The 19,415-nt window shown below is 59.3% G+C and overlaps 1 protein-coding gene, 1 long non-coding RNA gene and 1 pseudogene across 2 annotated transcripts in view; 2 read left to right on the top strand and 1 right to left on the bottom strand.

The window, feature by feature from the left end:
* Positions 1-3,159: 3,159 nt before the first annotated feature.
* LOC113220476 lies at positions 3,160-11,001 on the top strand (annotated as a pseudogene).
* Positions 11,002-11,151: 150 nt separating this feature from the next.
* LOC116418841 lies at positions 11,152-14,282 on the top strand. The gene is made up of 2 exons (XR_004228999.1): positions 11,152-11,639; positions 13,925-14,282. It is a non-coding gene; the product is annotated as an uncharacterized LOC116418841 (long non-coding RNA).
* Positions 14,283-15,951: 1,669 nt separating this feature from the next.
* The window catches only part of TBC1D2B (TBC1 domain family member 2B), an 83,395-nt gene continuing 79,931 nt past the window's right edge, over positions 15,952-19,415 (bottom strand). Inside the window, exon 13 of the mRNA XM_026449629.2 lies at positions 15,952-19,340. Within this exon, the coding sequence (XP_026305414.1) occupies positions 19,145-19,340 (196 nt within the window). The 3' untranslated portion in view covers positions 15,952-19,144. The remainder of the gene's footprint in view (positions 19,341-19,415) is intronic.

The raw sequence follows: 19,415 nt of genomic DNA on the forward strand, positions 1-19,415 counted from the left end.
TTGGCTCGGGGCCTGGGGTGAGGGGGGGAGGACAGGGTGAGAGTCAGAGCCAGCCGTGGCCTCCCAGAGCCTTGGCACTGGCGTGAGCCAGACAGAAGCAGAGCAATCCATGCCTCACCAGTGGAGGGGTGTTTGGGAGGAAAAAGAACCCCATCTTCCCAAGGTCCTTTCACACTTTCACCTTTGCATCCTGGGAGTCAGGCAGCAGGGCCCTCCCAAGGCCCAGGAGGTGGAAGGAAGAGGGTGTGCGGAGGTGGGGAGGGTGGCAGCAGCCTGTCTCCCAGCCTGCAGCCTTTGGTCTCCTTGCTGGGGGTGGGACAGGAGAGAGAGGATGGGCCCCACCCAAGCCGGTTGGGGGACAGAATGAGTGAGATTCACCGAAGTGCCAAATGGTCAGGCAGTGTTTCCAGGACTTGGGGGCATCTCAGAGGCACTCACAGACAACCCCCTCATCCTGGCTGGTCCTGAAGCCCCTTGGCTTCCTGCGCGTAGATGCTTATCCAGCCAGGTAGACCCACAGGGCTGAATCCAGACTCGTTCTTGCTGTGTCCACAGACTCCATGTCCATCAGGCCCTGTGTGTGGGGACCGTGGTAAAGGAGACAGACCTCCAGGTGCCTGTCCTGCAGGTCCTCACACCAGGGGGAGATGGACAGATGACAGTTGGGGATGATTGGCACTGAGGCACGCAGTCCTCGTGCGCTGTAGGACTGGGGAGAGGGGCACCAAGCCCTCCTGGGGTCAGGAACAGTGACTCGGAGAAGGAGCCTGCCCTCTAAAGGCTGACTTCCACCCCGAGGAAGAAGGGTGCCAAGTGGAGGGCAGGCTGGGCAGAGGCCGGGGCCACGTGAGTGTAGGGTGGGGCAGAAGAACCCTGAGGAGGTGGCGGGGAGGGGGTGCTGTAGGGTAGCATCTGGAGCTTGTCCAAGAGGGTTGACCTGAAGAACTCTAAGATCCTTTCTGGGCTGACAGGTGCTTTAAGGGACCCTGGGCAGAGGTCACAGCATTTCATTGGTGTCAACTTGGACTTGGGTGGGAGAAGGGGAGGCCCTGGTCCCTGCTTTCCTCGAAGCCAGCATTTCTACAGGGAGAGAGACAGGCTGGGTCACATGTGGGGTCTTTCACTTCACCCCATGGACCCCCCATTCAGTGACTCCATGACCAGATCCCAGGGATGGCCAGGGGAGTGGGCCCACAGGTCTCTCCTGCCAGTGGTGGGCAGCTCTTTGCAGTCTCGAGGTGAGAGTGAGGTTTCTGATCAGAGTCACCTACTGTCTGCTCTGACCTCTTGTGGGACTGCCCAGCCCCGCCATAATTAGCTTAAGGAGGGGCGTGGAGGGGAAGGGCTGACGGGTTTGGGGATCCGGGTGTGTCGGCAGTGCAGAGGAGCTGGCGGTGAGCCTGCCAGAGGAAGGAAGGGCTGGCTGCCGGCCACCTGTGTGATTTTTCCCAAGAAGACACTGCTATTTATACCCCTGTAGCTTGGGATCAGCTTCTTGCAGATGAGGACGTGAAGGCCCAAGGCCACACAGCAACTACAGCCAGGCAAAGAGTAGAACTTGGGTTTCTGACTCCCAAGACAGCACCTGGGCCTGATTCTGGCAGTGGATTCTGTGAGGGTCGCCTCATGACTTCTCCCACACACCCTGGGTGGGCTGAGAGGTTGTTGTGGCTTCAGCTGCCCAGCAGCAGGCCCACAGGAGCCACATGAGCAACGAGTCAGCACTGGGCCAGCCAGGAAACAGAAGGGCTGGGCTGTAGCCCAGGGACTGTTGGTGCCGGGATGAGGCACATTGGACCCCTCAGCCACGGGGTCAGAGGACCCCCTGGCTGGGATGGGTGAGCCCCCAGTCTACCTCCTGGAGCCACGGAATGCTAGCGGGAAGGAGGGAGCCCAGGGCCAGCTGAGCCCACCACCCCCTGCTGACACTCTGCCCCGGGTGCAGGCACAGGGAGACTCAGGGAGCCCCAAGCTGCAGAAGCACTTGGGACACTCCTTTCTCCCCGCTAGGCCTTGGCTGCCATGGTTTTGAACTTGTATTTGGGGTGAAGTATTTGAGGCCAGGCTCGCAGCTGAATGGGAGGAGCCCTGCACTGGGGGCAGCTTAGTGAGTAGACACAGCCTGGTGCAGGCAGCCTGGGCCTGGCTTCAGATCCTGGCCATAATGTCCCTCTTGTGTGACCCAGGGGAAGTGACGTATGGGCCCTGAGTGTATGAGGAGAGATGATGGTAGAGTCTGCCCGGGATGTTGTGAGGAGCAAATGAGAGGGTATGCCCCCAGTACCCGGGACCAGCCTGGCACGTGGTCATCTTGGGCACCAGAACTGCATCCAGCAGCTGCTCATCTGCCAACGCCCGTGTTCGAGGGTCTGTTTCCAGCCAGCATGGGCAGTCTGGGTGATTCCAGGAGGATTCCAGGGTTCTCAGTAGAAGTCTGGTCACCTTGGCTTTCTTCTCTGCAGCTCTGGGCAGAGCCAGGGGCCTGTCACTGGCTAGGGGACTTAGGAGACCACACAGACCACCCACCCCACCCTGGGTCTCCCAGCTGCCAGGCCCCCTTCTCTGAAATCTGGGTTTGGGGATTCCATGCTCTGATCTACCCTCCCAGCCTCTCCACACCTGCCTTCAGCGGTCTTGGCCCTGTTTCCAGACCCTTTCATGTTCTCCCAGCCTCTCCATATCTCGGAGTGTCTCTTTCTCTCCCTGCTGGACTCCAGGATCCATCACCTTTGCCCTTCTTCCCTGTGCAACCCCCTGCCTGTCCCAGTCAGGACTGTATGCTCATCCTGGCCCTCTGACCTGGCACCACCTACCCTGAGGCCACCCAGACTGGAGAATTGGAGGGTTTGTGCCTCCCCATCTCCCCTGCCTGGCTAGAGGCCCCAGGTCCCATGGGTCCTGCCTCCCTCCATTGCTTCTGCCCAAGCCGTGGCTGCCTGGGTCATCCCCAGTCCTGCATGTCTGCGTGGCTCAATTCTCCCCAGCCACTGCTGCCGCCAGAAGGCCCCAAACCTTCCTCCAGTTCCTCCAGGACAGCAGTGAGCCATAGGCAGGGTGGTCAGCATGCTGGTTAGGGCACTCCTGCTGCTAAGCCGTAGTGGTGTCCGCCTAAGGTCCAGCAGGGGCAGCAGGCTGGTCACTGGTCCCAGAAACAATAGCATGGCCGAGGGCTGTACAGAGTGAGGCAGGGTCAGAAGTGGGTGCCAGCCGGGCCTGGGCCGCCCTCCCCAGGCTCCCCACCTTCGTGCTCCCTGCCTCGTGGTGTTGTGTCTGGGCAGCCTTGTCTTTGCCACACTGCAGCAGCAAAAGTGTGTGGTGGACACAGATGGCGCCTGCTCGTGTCTGCCATTTTCCCCACCACCGCTGCCAGGGAATGCTGGCTGGAGGAAGGCCGGAGTAGATAGGGTATATGACAGAGGCTGGAGGCCAGTCCTGTCAGGGGGTGGGGGAAACGGGACAGGCACGGCTGCCCTGGGCTCTCTCCCGGGGGTGGCTGCTTTCCAGACCTCGCCCTTCCACAGATGACCCGAGGTCTCTGCCTGGGCGGGGCCATCGGAGGCTCTGTTTTGTCAACTGTGATGTGATGTTCTCTGGATCCTTGTCGGGCCTGGCTCCAGGGTCTGGGCTCAGGGACGGACGCTGCAGGGTCAGAGAGCAGCGCCACATGAGGGCTTGGCGGTCCAGGAGGCCTTCTGAGGGAAGGGCCCTGGCAGCGTGTGCAGAGGGCTGGGATTGGGGTTGGGGTTGTTTAGCCAGCTGGAGTGCCCAGGAGGTGAGATGAGAGAGGCCGGGAGGGCCTGTGCTGCTGGCTGTGGTTGGAGGATCAGCTGAACCGAGCGGGGAGGCTGGAGTTTCCTACAGCTGTAGGGCTCTGTGCCCCTCCCACCTCTCCTCCTCTCCCGGCCCCACCGGCCCCACCGAGGCTTCTCCGATGGGTCTCACAGGCTGCGCCCCCTCCATCCTCTAGCTGTGGGTGGGGCCCGTGCCTGGATGACCTTCCTGCCAAAGACATTGTCGACTTCCCCTCGGTGCCGCCTGGCGTCCTCTATGATGTCAGCCACCAGTGCCGCCTCCAGTATGGGGCCTACTCTGCCTTCTGCGAGGACATGGATGTGAGTGGGGCGGGTGTGGGTGGGGGGGTGTGGGGACCCAGCAGGAGGGCTCAGGGGACAGCTCTCACCAGCGCGTGGATGCCAGCCTGGGAGTAACCTCACCTGGCCTGGGCTGCGCCCCCGAGTGATACTGTGAGACGTCACGTGGCCTGTGGGAGAGGCCAGGGATGGGCGGCCACAGACCCCGCTCTGATTTCTGGGTCAACCATGGACCAACTGTGACGCTTCGGGCAAGTCTCTTAGCCTCTCTGGAGCTGGCTCATAAGAGGGAAAAGGGACCCCAGTGGGGAGGGTCTGTTTATCCTGGAGAAGATTGCCTGAAGTGATCTTCTAACGGGAGTGTTTCCAGAGGAGGGGCTGGGCCGGGAGAGGTGGGGACAGCTGGGGACCGCTCTGAGGAGTGCAGCCCCAGGCGCCCCACACCACCACATGGTCCGGGGAGGAAGGTGGGAGCAGACACACAAGAAGGGACCTCTGGGGGTCTGTGGGCCCCTGCCATGTGGAGGGGTGCCCAGGGGACCCTTGGAGACAGGGAGGGGGCAGGGTGGGTGGTGGCGCTGGGAGGGGGTGAGGGTATGGCCCACGCCCTCCTCCTTGCAGAATGTCTGCCACACACTCTGGTGCTCTGTGGGGACCACCTGTCACTCCAAGCTGGATGCAGCCGTGGACGGCACCCGGTGTGGGGAGAATAAGGTAGAGGATGTCCCAGTCCCGGCGGTGGGTGTTGGAGAGGACAGACCTGCTGTGACCGGGCCCTGGGGTCAGCCCCGGCTCACAGTCTTGCTTGTGCTCCTAGCAGAGCCCCGCACTCTCTACAGCCCAAGGCCCCATCTGCAAAGCGGAGGCATTGGGGCCAGGGCTTGATTCCATGATTCCCCAGGGTGTCTTCAGCTGAGTCAGCACGTGGGCTGTTTTACTCCCTGCTCAGCTCCTCCCTGCGGCCTGGGTCACAGATGATTTTGATGATTGTGATGATTGTGAGGGGGTCTCTCTCACCTTCCATCCTTCCCCTCTGTGCCTTTCGCAGCCTTCCCACCCACCTTGTTCTCACTAGGGTGAGGATGACTGATAGGCTGGGGGGTGGGGTGGCTCTACCTCCATCTGTCTCGGTAGTGGTGTCTCAATGGGGAGTGCGTACCCGTGGGCTTCCGGCCCGAGGCCGTGGATGGTGGCTGGTCTGGCTGGAGCGCCTGGTCCATCTGCTCACGGAGCTGTGGCGTGGGCGTACAGAGCGCCGAGCGGCAGTGCACGCAGCCTACGTGAGTGTGGGGCCCAGGGTGCCCTGGGCAATGGGACAGAGGGACCCAAGCAGTCAGCTGATTGCAGGAGCTTGGCTCTGTCCCAGCCCCTGGCTCTTAGAAGTATCCTCATAATGGTCAGTCCGAGTGTCCAGGCCACCGTGGGTCACTTTCAAGGAGTGTTCTGGGGGCTGACAGGGTCCCTACTACTGACCCCTTTCCAGAGAGGGGGACACTGAGGCCCAGAGACTGGAGAGACTCATCAGAGGCCACATGGCAAAGCAGCTGCTGGCTGGAAGGAGGCAGGAGAGAGCAGTGGCGAAGAGCATGGGCCCTGGACCTTAGATGGCTCTGGGTTCGAATCCTCTGTTCACCCCTTCTCTGGGCCTCCGTTTCCCCGTCTATATAACAGCAGTGCCCATCCAGTAAAGTTGTAGTCGGGGGCAAATGCAGTTTACGCAGGCCAGGCCCTCAGTTTTGCAGCTCGTCTGTAGTGGGAACTCAGCGGGAGGGGCTTGGTGGCCTCAGAGGCACAAGGGTCTGAGATGAGACTGGGGGCAGCTGGGAAGATGGGCCAGCACTGAAGGGGTGGCCTGAGGTGAGGTGACTTCACCTCTCTGGGCCTCTGTTTCCCTGTCTAAACAGTGGGGTGTGAAGATCTGCTGACGCAGAGGCCAGTGGTACTGTAGACTTGAGGCACTACTTGGCAAATCTTCACTTCAGGAGGCCACCCGGGGCAGGCATGGGGTTCACAGCCAGCCCCACCCAGGACCCTGTGCTTACCCAAGACTGGCCTGTGGCCCTCCTGCCTCCTGGCCTCCAGGTCTGAGCTGGGTGGGGGCCAGCGACCCTGGCTTAGATGCAGAGGGTTTCAGGAGCTGTGCTCGGTCAGACCTCTCAGCTGGCTGGGGCCCTGGGTGCCTCCTTTAGACTCGGGCTGGGGGTACTGCCACCAGGAGGGAGGCTGAGGACTCAAGGGCTCGTTAGGATGCTGGTGTCATGGGTCGGAGACTCGGAGCAGTCCCTCTAGCCAGTGCCAGTCATGCCTATGGCTTGTCCCAGCTTCTCAACAGCTCTCTGCAGAGGCAGCCCCAACCTCACTTTATACAGGAGGAAACTGAGGACCAGAGGGTGGCTGAAGATTTGCCCCCGATCACACAGCAGGCTGGGGGCAGAGTTCAGGCTTCCTACTGCCGCCTCCCCGCAGGTCCTTACAAACAGGGAGGGTGTGTCTGGGCCAGAGGGTGGGCAGCCCAAGGGAGGAGAACAGCGTGCACAAAGCTGGGCAGCAGGGATCTCAGGGTGTGGGTGCAGGAGGAAGCCGCTCGCTCTGGGCTGTGGCCATGCAGTAGTATTCACCAGTCCCTCACTGGGGCACACCCCGGTCAGGCCCAAATACAAAGGCAGATACTGTGTGGGTGAGCGGAAGCGCTTCCGCCTCTGCAACCTACAGGCCTGCCCCGCTGGCCGCCCCTCTTTCCGCCACATCCAGTGCAGCCACTTTGATGTTACGCTCTACGAGGGCCAACTGCACACATGGGTGCCCGTGGTCAATGATGGTGAGTGCTGCCTCCCATGGAGACACTGAGGCTCACAGGGCTGGGGGTGTGTAGGTCCAAGGTTACCTTATGATGCAAGCAGGAGGCCCAGTCTCCACCCCAAGCCTGGGCTGCTCCCAATGTTCCCTGGGGCTGCTGCTCACCCCTAGCTCTCCAGTCTGCAGCCTTGCAGATAGCTACCAGCCCAGCCAGAGCCTCCAGCATGTTGGTGCTGCTTGGGAGCCTCTAGCCTGCTACGGATGTGTGTCACAGAGGGGTCTTCCTCTTCCTGGTGGCCTCCACACTCCTGCCCCAGCTGTTGCTGATGGCTCTTCTACTTGGGTCCCCAGTGAACCCCTGCGAGCTGCACTGCCGGCCCTCGAATGAGTACTTTGCCAAGAAGCTGCGGGACGCTGTGGTCGATGGCACCCCCTGCTACCGGGTCCGGGCCAGCAGGGACCTCTGCATCAATGGCATCTGTAAGGTGTGCCTGGTTAGAAGAGGCTCTCCCAGCACTGGCTGCCCCCAGCCCCACTGGTGGGCCCCAGGCTCTCTCCTGGGTCCCTCCTGGTCCTCCTCAGGCCACCCTCCTCATGATCTACCTTTGGGCTTCCAGCCCCTACCCTCTATGACCTCTAAGGCAAAGCCCCTACTATGCCTCCTGGCACTGGGGATCCCTCCCAGTCAGGCCTCGCCCCCTGCATCTCCTTGGATGCCTGCACCAGCACCGCCCCAGCCAGGAAACCAAAGCCCAGACGGTGACTTGACCTCTTGTTGGCTGGCTGACCCCAGGCAGTGGTTTGCTCCCTGACAGAAGGGGTTAAATGAGGTGGCCCAGGTGACATGAAGGGCTCTGAGCCCCGAAGAATAGTGCTCAGTATTTGGTAACAATTTCTGTTCTTATTTTTAATAACAACGATGGCCTCTCCTCTTTGCCTATGTCCCCAGCCACCTACTTGTCCCTGCTTCTTGCCCTCTAAGCCTCTGAGGTATCAAGGCCTGGGCTCCGAGGAGGACCAGCAGGGAGGTGCCAACCCCCAGTGCCTTTGACGTTGAAATTCCCTGCGCGCGCTGGTCAGGAGCCTGTGGCGCGTCAGATCCCCTGCCTGCCCGCGGCCTTTGCAGAACTTTTTCCTTCTCTTGTCTCATGTGATGCTCACGACATGCCTTTAAGCGAGGGGTGGGTCTCCCCATCTCACATCTGAGAAAACTGAGGCTCAGGGAGGTAGAGAAGTTCACCTGGGTCAGAGGCACAGCTGGGGTGGGGCAGGACCAGACAGAGGCCTCCTGACCCCCACTCCCAGCTTTCTCCTCCTGAGCCTGGCTGGCCCCCGGGGCTGGGGCCACAGAGGGCTGGCCGCCAGCACCAGGAGCCTCCCCTCCTTGTGTGTTGCAGAACGTGGGCTGTGACTTTGAGATTGACTCCGGTGCTATGGAGGATCGCTGTGGTGTGTGCCACGGCAACGGCTCCACCTGCCACACCGTAAGTGGGACCTTCGAAGAGGCTGAGGGCCTGGGTATGGGGTGGGACCGCTGTGGGGGAGGGATGTGCTCTTCACCTGGTGGCCCCCTCCCCATCTCCCCTGGGCCCCTGTCCTTGGCCTCGTGGTCCCCACCCAGCCAGGAGATGGCTAAGCAGGGAAGCCTTGCTGGGGTGGAATTCTTGCAGGAGTCAGGAGACCCCTGGCCCACGTGCAGAGACCTGTCCCCATGGGGAGTCCTCCTGTCCCAGAGACCCCAGGCAGGGCCAACCCGGCTTGTGTGTGGCCCCTGGGCCTTTCAAAGAATGGTAGTCTCCTCCTGAAGCTTCTGAGACTCCCAGCTCTGTGCCCTCACCTCCGGTCTGTTTTGCACGCATTGCTCAAATACTGACTGTGTGCTAGGTGATGGGGACATGCAGGCGAAGCGCTCAGTCCTGCAGGGGGCAGAAGCTTCTGGTGTGACCAGTGCAGTGGAGGGAGGCCCAGAGGGTTATGGGAGCACCGAGGAAGAAGGTCCTGGCCTGGGGAAGTCAGGGAAAGTTTCCTATAGGAGGTGGAAGTTGAGCTGAATCATAAAACTCAGAAGTGATTGCCGGGCGCGGTGGCTCAAGCCTGTAATCCCAGCACTTTGGGAGGCCGAGACGGGCGGATCACGAGGTCAGGAGTTCGAGACTATCCTGGCTAACACGGTGAAACCCCGTCTCTACTAAAAAATACAAAAAGCTAGCCGGGTGAGGTGGCTGGCGCCTGTAGTCCCAGCTACTTGGGAGCCCGAGGCAGGAGAATGGCGTAAACCTGGGAGGCGGAGCTTGCAGTGAGCTGAGATCCGGCCACTGCACTCCAGCCTGGGCGACAGAGCGAGACTCCGTCTCAAAAAAAAAAAAAAAAAAGTGATGGAAGGGGCCTTCCAAATGGAGGAAGAGCTTGTGCCAGAGCCTGGAGGCAAGAAGAGAAGGCAGGACCAGCTATGGGGCCTTGAATGCCAGGCTGAGAAGCTTAGATTTCATCCCAGTGCAATGTGGTGGATAAAGCACTGGCCCTGGAGGCTGCTCATATCCCAGCAGGACGCTCATGCACGTTACTATCCCTGTCTGCCTCATTCTGCTCATCTGTAACATGGGGATAACAATAGTACCTAGGCTATAGGGCCGTTACCCATGAGCTTACACAAGTGCTGAGAGTAGTGCCTGGCATGTGACGGGTGTGACGGAAGTGAATGAATAAAAGCAGGCTGTGTGGGGATGAGGAGGGTGTCCCAGGAGAAAGGCCTGGGCACTTTGGTTTTTTTAGAAAGAGAATTAGTGTAGGGGATGGATCCAGCCTTATGATGAGACCAGTTTACGTTTTGGTGACCCACGACACATCTGAGCAATTTTGGGAGCTCAGACTTTAAAGCTAATGGCGAAATCTTTGGCATCAGCAGGAGGAGGCAAGTGGGGAGAGACATGAGGGAAGCGGGTGGGGGATAAGCAACCTTCTCACCCCGGGCACAACCTACGCACAACCCTTGGCTGACAGGGTATGTGGATGTGGGGCTGATCCCAGCCGGCGCACGCGAGATCCGCATCCAGGAAGTGGCCAAAGCTGCCAACGTCCTGGCGCTGCGGAGCGAGGACCCGGAGAAGTACTTCCTCAATGGTGGCTGGACCATCCAGTGGAACGGGGACTACCAGGTGGCAGGGACCACCTTCACATATGCACGCAGGGGCAACTGGGAGAACCTCACGTCCCCGGGTCCCACCAACGAGCCTGTCTGGATCCAGGTGCCTGCCTCATGAGGCCCAGGGTGGGGGAGCGGAGGCGCAGTCCCCAGGCCCAGCACCCCCGATGGCAGGTCTCGTCCTAGAGGAGTGAGCCCTGGGTCAGTCACAGAGCCTGGCTCTGAGCCAGGCCCTCCTGCTGTGGCCTCTACCTTGGTTTCCCTATCTTTAAAATGGCCCAGTGGTGTAGCTGCAGTTCACAGAGGTGGCTGGGGTCGGCTCCTTTAGGACTGGGTGGATAGAGAAGACACCTCATGCTCACAGGCTCCTGCCTGCCCACCCAGCTGCTGTTCCAGGAGAACCACCCCGGGGTGCGCTACGAGTACACCATCCACAGGGAGGCAGACGGCCATGGCGAGGTCCTGCCGCCGAGTTCTCCTGGCACTATGGGCCCTGGACCAAGTGCACAGTCACCTGTGGCACAGGTGAGAAGTGGGGCAGGCACAGCCTCGCCAGCAGGGGCTTTGTCTCTAGACGGAGACGCTGGCTTCAGCTTCCAGCTCACTGCTGGGCCACCATGGGTTTGGAAGTTGGCTTCTCTGAGCCTCAGTTCCCCATCTGTGAGATGAGGCTGGCAACTGCCCCATGTCCCAGGCCCACTGGGAGGGTAAATGGATGAGGCAGGTGGGTGCTGGCTTGCGGCGCGTGCTCAGTGTGCTCCAGCTCTTGGCGTTCTCCCTCCAGCGGACACAACTCCCTCTCGATTGTGTCCTTGCTCAGCTCCGGCAGGTCTTGTGCCTGCATTTCTGCTGCATCCTGGAGACCAGTCCAGTGGCCCCTCACCACCCTGACTTATTTCCCTGAACTATTTATAAAAAGTAGGGCAATTTCATTAACTCCAAGTCTTCCTCCCCATATTTCCCTCAGTCTCCCCACATGCTCCTCAGTCCCCACTCTCTGTCTCTTTGTCTCCTCCCCACTGCTCCTCGGTCTCCCCTCCGCCCCTCCGTGTCCTCTCCACTGCTCCTTGGTCTCCCCTCTGCCCCTCCGTCTCCTCCCATACTTCTCAGTCTCCCCTCACACCCCTCGGTCTCCCTCCTGCTCTCGTCGCACCCATATCCCTCAGTTTTCCTCTCCCCACTTGGTCTCCCCCGCCGTTCCTTGGTCTCCCCACACCTCAGTCTCCCCCTTTGTCTCTTAGTCCTCCCTTTTCCCCTTGGTCTTCCCATCGTTGATACTCAGTGTCCTCAGGGTCTCAGAATCGGGAATCTGAGATACAGACATTTGAGCATTCCTTAAACTGCTATTATGATGACAAAACGAAAATGGAGAACTGGGCAGATACCTTCCAAAGCTAGGAAACCCATGTTATCTAATACAGCTGTTTATTTTATTTTTATTTTATTTTTTTATTTGAGATGGAGTCTCACTCTGTCACCCAGGCTGGAGTGCAATGGCGCCATCTCGGCTCACTGCAGCCTCCACCTCCCAGGTTCCAGTGATTCTCCTGCCTCTGCCTCCTGAGTAGCTGGGATTTACAGGCACGCGCAACCAGGGTCCTGCTGATGAGGTAATGGGGTTTGAGGCAGGAAGGGCCTCCCTTCCAGGGTTCTGCTAATCCCAGTGGTGGGGGGTTTCCTGGCCAGCTGGGTCCTGGTGGAAGGGTCTGAGCTAGAGTTGGTTCTGCACAACCCCGCCGCTGCCACACACACACACACACACACGCACACACACACTCATACACTTCCTTCCTGCAGCCCCAGCTGCTCTCAGCAGTGCTGATGGCAGGAAACGTGGTGGCCCTGGAGTGTCACCTAGGCTCCCCTCACCAGTTGTGTGGCCTTGGGCTCCATTTCCCTCTCAGGGCCTTCATGTGCTGAATAAAGGGGCTGCCAAGCCCCATCCTTGCATAAATGAAGTCTGGGCATGAAGGGCCCAGCACTGCGTGGGCATCGAGGGGATACTCAGGGAAAGCAACTTTTTCCCCTGTGCCAAAGCCACTGTCATCCCCAATTGCAAGGTCAGGGAGAGGGCCTGGGGCCAGCCCTGCCAGTCTAAGGAATCCAGAAGCTGTGGCGTGAGGAGCTGTGGCCCCTGTGCTATTGGCTGTCTGCTCCCTACCCCTAGGACAGAGTCCTCAGCCAGGGCCCTCAAGCTGGCATTCGGGGCCCCCTGCAATCTCCCCGGTCTGCCTCCTCCCCTTGTCCAATACAGCCTTCTCTATTGCACTGGCTCCTGGGCAGCCTTCATTCAGGCTCAGAGTGGCCCCTGCCATGCCTCGTTACCCTGCCTCTGGCAGGGGTGGCCTTCCTGCCTCAAACCGCATTACCTCAAGGCCCAGTGGCAGTGTCCCCACCCTGTCCTGCCTGCCCTCAGCATGCACCTAGCCAGCATCTCAGAGTGCTCCTGTGTGTCGCCTAAGCTGGGTGCTGGCACCATGTCTCTCACCTTCAGGGTTAGGGCTGGCCAGAGGGAGCAGGGTGGTTGTGATCCCCGGGGATGAGGACCAGATGGGGCAGAGAACAGGAACTGAGGCACCTGGGGGCCTAGAACCAAGGACGGATGGCCCAGGAGGCTCTGGGCTTGCAAGGTCTCCCAGGAACGGGTGTGAGTGAGCTGCAGGGAGTGGGCTATGGGGACTGGTTAGGTGGCTGAACTAGAAGCTGTCCTAAGTGAGGAGTTTTCTGCCACCAGTGAACAGTGGAGGGGCGGCTGGGAAGGTATCTTGGACTTTGAGACCTGGAATTCCCAGGATGTTTTGCTGGTCTGTGGGACAGTTGGGACATGTGGAAAGCCGGGAAACTCCAGAGTTGTGTGGTCACTGCAGTGACCCAGCATGGCCACATCCATTTGCTGTGGAGGTGGGGTTGACAGAGGAGGGAACGAAGGCCCAAGAGGTGAAGCAACGTGTCTGAAGTCACCCCAGGTGACCAGGATGCAGGCCTGTAGATGTGCGCTATAGAGCTTTGCCTGGAGCTGGGGTGGAGGAGCCTGCCTGCTGCCTCGTGCCCTCTGCCGGGCCTGGGGGATGTCCCAGGCCCAGGGATAGCTGCTGTCCTCCTATTCTGCCTGCTGGAGTAAGCTGGGTCTGTCAGCAGCAGTAGCAGCAGAATCAGGAGCAAGGCCAGGAGGCTGGAAACAAGCCACCTCCCAAAATAGCTCTGATAATCATGGGGCAGGAGGGCCCAGCCAGGCCTCAGCCCTGACAAGCACAGCCTGGAGCTGGCCTGGGCTCAGTCCCTGGTTTCTGCTGATGGCCTGTAAGGCCCACTCACTCTAGGCTTCGTGCCCACCTGAGAAGTGGGAGGCTGGCCTGGGAGATGGGACCCTATGACTAAGAACCCGAGGCTGAGTACAGCCCCCGTGGCTGGAGGTGGTCACGGAGGCCTGGCAGGACAGATGTACTGGGGCGGGGGGGGGGGGGGGGGGGGGGGGAGTGGATGGCAGAGGCTGCTGCAGGCTGGCAGGAGGCCCCAGGACCACAGTTCTGTACCAGGATCTGTTGGAGAACACCAGGGGTGAACAAGGATGGAGATGGGGTGGCAGGGCACTGCCCTGGGTAGGCTCTTTCATGGGCATGTGAGGGCATCAGGGTGGGGTCTCAAAACCTTTCCTCCAGAAACCTCAGCCCAGCAGCGCCCGTTCTCGAGTTCTGGGGTTGGCCACGGGCAGGTGGGACAGAAACAGCAACAGCTGGAGACCTGCAACTCCGGTTCGGGAGCCGCTCCAGAAACTGGGGCCCTTTGCTCGGTGGGGAGCTGCTGGAGCCTCCTTAAGGTGGTTGGCATGGGGAGCCAGGTTCTGGGTACCCCAAACCACTGGTCCTGATGCCCCTCTGCCCCTCCCCCACTCCAGGCTGTGAGCAAGACCGCCTGTCCTTCGGGTTCTGTGAGACACTGCGCCTACTGGGCCGCTGCCAGCTGCCCACCGTCTGCACCCAGTGCTGCTGCTCATGCTCCGCCCAGCCACGGCGCCCCCTCTCGAGGCCATCAGCGGGTTGCCCGCCGCTGACTGTGCCAGGATGCACAGACCGACAGACCTCAGTGCCCACCACGGGCTGTGGCGGAGCTCCCGCCCCCTGCGCCCTAATGGTGCTAACCCTCTCCCTACCCAGCGGCAGGCTGGGGACCTCCTCCCCATCAAAAAAGGTATTTTTTTATTCTAACAGTTCGTGTAACATTTATGATTTTACATAAATGAGCATCTACCATTCCAAAGCACAGTGTGACTTCATCCTGGATTTGGGGAATCTTAAAAGTCAGAAACTCTTCCCCCAACCCCTCTGCCCAAAACTCCACCACGGCAGCACCTTGGCAGGCGCGGCTTTTCATGTGCTCCTCTGGGGCAGATCTGCAGTGGGCAGAGCAGCAGTCGGGTCCATGAAAGCATGGCGTCTGGTGAGGCACAGAAGGCCTTGGAAGCCGGGGGCTGCTGCCCAGGGAGGCCTGTCTGCAGAGGGTGGGGTTCTGGGGGAAGGAAGGTCTTCTGGGCAGGGGCACAGCTTGGCCCTTACTTGCTGCCCGCCTGAGGCCCCACTTTGTGGTCCACAGGGATTGGGCCCACCTTGTCACTTGCAGGGACTGCCCCTTGGAGTGATGGGGACTGGGGCCCCCCCCGGCCCTGTTGTATCTGTTGACTTTTCTGCAAAAAGTGGGCAGAGAGGAGAAGAGCAGGCTGGCCAGCTGTGCCCTACTGTGTCTGTCCCAGGACTTGGAAGGGAGGGAGGGAGCTTGGCCAGGGGGGCTGCCTACAGGTGCATGTCCTGCTGCTCCCCCCAACTCAACATGCTCACCTCATTTTACACCAACAAGCCCCATCCTCAGAGGAGGAGCCCAAGGCTCTGAGAGGAAGTAATTGGCCCAAGGGCACATGCCCTGGTGACAAAGGCTCATCCTAGGCTCCGACTGCCCACCTCCAAGCTCCAGGCCACCCTGAGCAGGTGGAAGAGGGAGAGGGCCCTGAGCAGGTCCCAGCAGCAGCTTTGCACAACGCGGGCAGCCTGCCAGAGGTCACGCAGGAAAGCAAGTTGCTGGGCAAGCTAGCGTGAGTCCCAGCCCTGCTGTGCTGCCCGAGGGTGGAGGAGCGTCAGGAGTGCTTCCTGTCTGTCTAGAGCAGCCCGGCTGGCCCACAGAGACCCTGGGGACCCACTCTCTAAGTCATGGCTTCCCAGGACTTACTCAGAACTGCCCCCGGTGGCAGCCCCTTCCAAGGGGTGGGGAGCAGGGCCTGTGACTTGCTCCTGACCCACACACTGAGCCAGTCCCTGTCCCAGCTCTGCCGCCGCTGCTGTGCTGCGTGACTTCAGGAACCCCCAGCCTCGCTGAATCCATGTCCCCAGAAGGGAAAAGCCTGCCAGGCCTTGGCTTGCCCTGTCTGGGAATCCTTGCTGGAGCCACCCCTGAAACACCCCTATGGGAACCCCTTTGGTCTTCATCATTCTTGGGTGTTTTCCACTGATCGCTGGGGGTGTCTCCAGTGGCAGCTGGGCCTGAGCTGTCAGCCCAGGCAGGAGACAAACAAGCCTGTGACTCAGGCAGGGCATGGCACAGCTGCCGGAAGGAGGCGTGCCTGTTCTTTGTGGCTGGGTGGGGGGTTATCTGGACACAGGGAGTCTCCAGCTCCTGGCTTCCCACCTTGGTGCCCCCAGCCCACACCTGCAACTTGACCATGGTTCTTGGGGCCTCCCAAGGCTGCCCCTGCTGGCAAAGGCATCCTGACGCACCCGCCCCAGGGTGAGCCAAGGGCAGGGACACCCAGAAATGCCAGGCTGGAAGGTCAGAGAGCCCCTCCTCGCCTCCCAACACCAATAAGCCCTGGTCCACCCTCCAAGCCCTTGGGGTGAGCCTCATCACTAGTGACTATAACGGAATTTCAGTGCAGAATATCATACAAATTAGTTTATTTCTTCCTTAGTATTACAGTTCCAAAATGTAACTTGAAGGTCAGCACAGGAGCTGCTATGATATAAAAGGAGAGAGTCACCTGGCGCCCCCTGCAGTCCTCCAGTTGCCCAGCAGCGGTGGGACACTCAGCGGTACACACTAGGTCTCTGTATGGCCTCCCACCTGCAAGGACTTCCCCGGGCAGGCCCAGCTGCCCAGAAGCCCCAGAACACACAGGAAGACAACACTATAGGATGGCGGGTGGGGATCTGTGCAATACAATCTTGTAGTTAGAAAACCCAACCGAGGATCTGTCTAGAATACTTCCTATATCAATATACCGTAGTTGGAACCAGAACCGTCTCCAGCCATCAGCAGTCTTGGTGGCTACTGTGCAGCTGTCAGCATGACTACGGGCAGCGCCCGGGGCTACCTGGGGTAAGAAGTGGGCCCGCACAGCACATCAGCGAGTCAATGAGAGTCAGGGCCTGAGGGAAGAGCAACTCGGAGGTTCAGGCTGGCACAGATACAAGGGAGTCACACGCATAACATAAGAACTTGTTATATAAAATAGATATGTGGAATCTAGAAACACCTTGAGAAAATAGCCTATAAAAATATAAACTGTAGTGAAAGCACACAAAAGTATTAACAGAGGTTCAACCCATTAAAAAACCCCATCCATTTAAAAGCTGGCAATTCCCAGCAGGTGTGGGGAGGAAGCTCCCCTCGGTCCTGGTGCGTGTATTTGGATAGGCCTTTGGGTTTCTCAGCTGGCAAAGTCCCCCTTGCAGCGGCCATGGGCTGGGTGTTGGGGTGAAGGTTCGGAGGAGGAACAGCAGTGTGGGGCAGCCCCTGCCAGAAGGCCCCCTGCCATGGCAGCCAGTGGGGGCCAGGGACCTTCAGGGCATTGGAGGGGACAGAGCAGCTCTTTCCTCAGTGACATGAAGGGGGGAAGTGTTAATACGAAAGAGTGGAGGCCACAGTCCTGGAAGGAGTTGGCTCCATCCTGTTCCCAAACTGGAACCAGGCAGAGCTGCCCTCTCTTGCCTTCTGGACACACATCACTTGATTCTAGGCAGGAGAACCTCTGAGAAAGTGTCCCCAGTCCCTTTCCTCCAGGAACTCTCCTGCTCTCACACACACACTGCCCGGCAGCTGCTGACAACTGTCTGGAAACACTAACATACCACCGTGGGTTGCAGCCATGATGGGACCCTGGTGAGGTGCATCTCTCAGGGCAAACTGGACAACACGAGCCTGTCCCTAAAGGCAGCGTCTTAGCCCCAGGACACGGCAGTGTGTGCTGGCATGTTCTAGGGGCCATCAGCTTGGAAAGTAAACCCTGAGGGCAGCTGGTGCCGGCCCACGGGCCCAGCCCCATTCCTGCTGCACCTCCTCAGCAGCCGCCCCCCAGGCTGACAGCTGTCGTTTCCCGATGGGCTGAGGGAGTGGGAGGTTCCAACATTTGATTCAAGCAGACTGCAATGCCCAGCTCACAGGACAACTTCCTGAAGGAGTCAGACCTCAAACTGCTGCTCTCAAAGACAAAGACAATGACAACACCCATTTTTGATGCCTGAAAAGAAGCAAAGGCTTTTGGCTAAATATAGAGGCCAGCCCCTCTACCCAGTGAAACATTAACCAGCTCCACTAAAGACATGAAGCCGGAGCTCAGTCTAGCGTGCGGAAACGCCAGCTTCGCCGTGGCACTGCTAGAAAGTTGACAGCAAAAAATAACAGGAAAAAAGTACTTCTTAAAACTGCATTGCTTCAATTCTTAGTCTCAGTGTGTTCGTATCAACAAAGGATGATTTCCAGTTTTTTTCAGGTAATATGAAACATTCCACTGAGACTGTTTTTCTTGTATTTTCATAACACTGTGCCAGAAAACATCCTCTCACATCTACGCATCAGGGATGGTCTAGAGGGATTAAGCAAAAATGAGCTCCTTGCTCAAAGCCTCTTTCCAGCCTTCAGAAAGGCAGTCCTGTGAGTTCCCAGAAACTGCCGTGTCAGAGGCATCAGTGACCCTGTGTCCTGGCAGAGAACAAGGATGCTTCCAGGCAGTGGTGGGGTGGGCACACACCTGGGAGAGCTCACCCAAGCCTGGGCCCCAAGCAAAAACGTTTCCCAGCCCCGGACACTGGCAGCCGGCCTCCTGCACAACCTAGTCAGGTGGAGGAGACACCAGGAGCACTGGCCATCTCCAAGGAAGCCAAGGTTTTCAACTGTCCAAGAGCATTCATGCTGCAGCTGCACCACTGCCCTGCAAAGCGCCACTGAAGATTCCTCCATCCCCTCGACCCAGGCCAGCCCAGGGGTGGGTCTGCTTTGCAATATGCCGGTCCACCGTTGACTTGGAATCCCGAACCGTCGTACTTGGTGAATGATTCCCACAAGTCAAGAAGGGCATTCCACAGAATCTCACCAAGCCACGCCAGGCACGCGGCAAGCTGGGGACAGAGCAGCCCAGTGATCTGCAAAAGCAGGCTGGCCATGAGAAGTGAGGGTGGGTGTCTGGGCAGCCAGGCCCTCCCCATGCAGGCTGGGAGCCACTGTTGGAAGGGTTGTGTGCGGAAGAGCAAAGGCTATTCTAGAAATGGGGCACGGCTGGCAGCTTAAAGCTGCCGGTGGGAGGTTCACAGGCTTTCTACAGTGGCCATTTCTGAACAAGGGATGTGCCTGCCTTTCTAAGGCAGTCCCTTTTCATACCGACCTTATGCCTGAGGCAGCAACCCTCTGGCCTACAGGTGCCTGAAGCACAGTGGGCATCCTTCACAGCACTGCCATTCAAAACCACACACCACTGCCCACTATGTACAGGAGAGAGAACATGGGGAGACGCCCAGCAAAGCAAGGTTTCAGGGGGTCAGAGCACCGACAGGCTGACGGAGGCTGGAAACAGGCTCTTGCAAATAGCCACTGGTAAGCCTGAGGATCCACCAATCAGGCAGAAAGCATGACTGAGATACGTGTAACCAAAAGCATGGCATGGAAATGGCTGTAAACAGATGAGACCTCCCACCCCTGCCCCCGCACAGTGGGAAATGAGGAAGTGCAGTCTGGCTTTGGACATCTGCCCAGCAGATTCCCAGAGGCCACACATGTTACATTCTGGCTCTTAAGCGTGCTTTCACCCTTTGGCACACTTTGGTTGTGAAGGCAGGAAGAGCAGCGTCCCGGGATCCACTCAGGTATCCTCCTCCTCATCGCTGACCAGCTCACCCTTGTCAGGGCTGGTGTCCCGCTCACGCAGGAAATCCTCACGGATGGCCTCCAGCTCGGTCAGCTCCAGCCGGACCTTCTCCAAGTGGTAGGCGCGTCGGTTCCGGATCTGGCGTAGGGGGAAGGGGTTCAGGTCCCCAAAGGAGATACTGATCAGCTTCCTGGCAGGATGCAGGGGAGAGACAAGAGAATCAGCAGCGCTCACATGAGTGCTCACACACAGCCCTCACAGGCAC

Source organism: Piliocolobus tephrosceles, chromosome 6 (assembly GCF_002776525.5).
Source record: "Piliocolobus tephrosceles isolate RC106 chromosome 6, ASM277652v3, whole genome shotgun sequence".
In the NCBI taxonomy this organism is placed as follows: Eukaryota; Metazoa; Chordata; class Mammalia; order Primates; family Cercopithecidae; genus Piliocolobus; species Piliocolobus tephrosceles.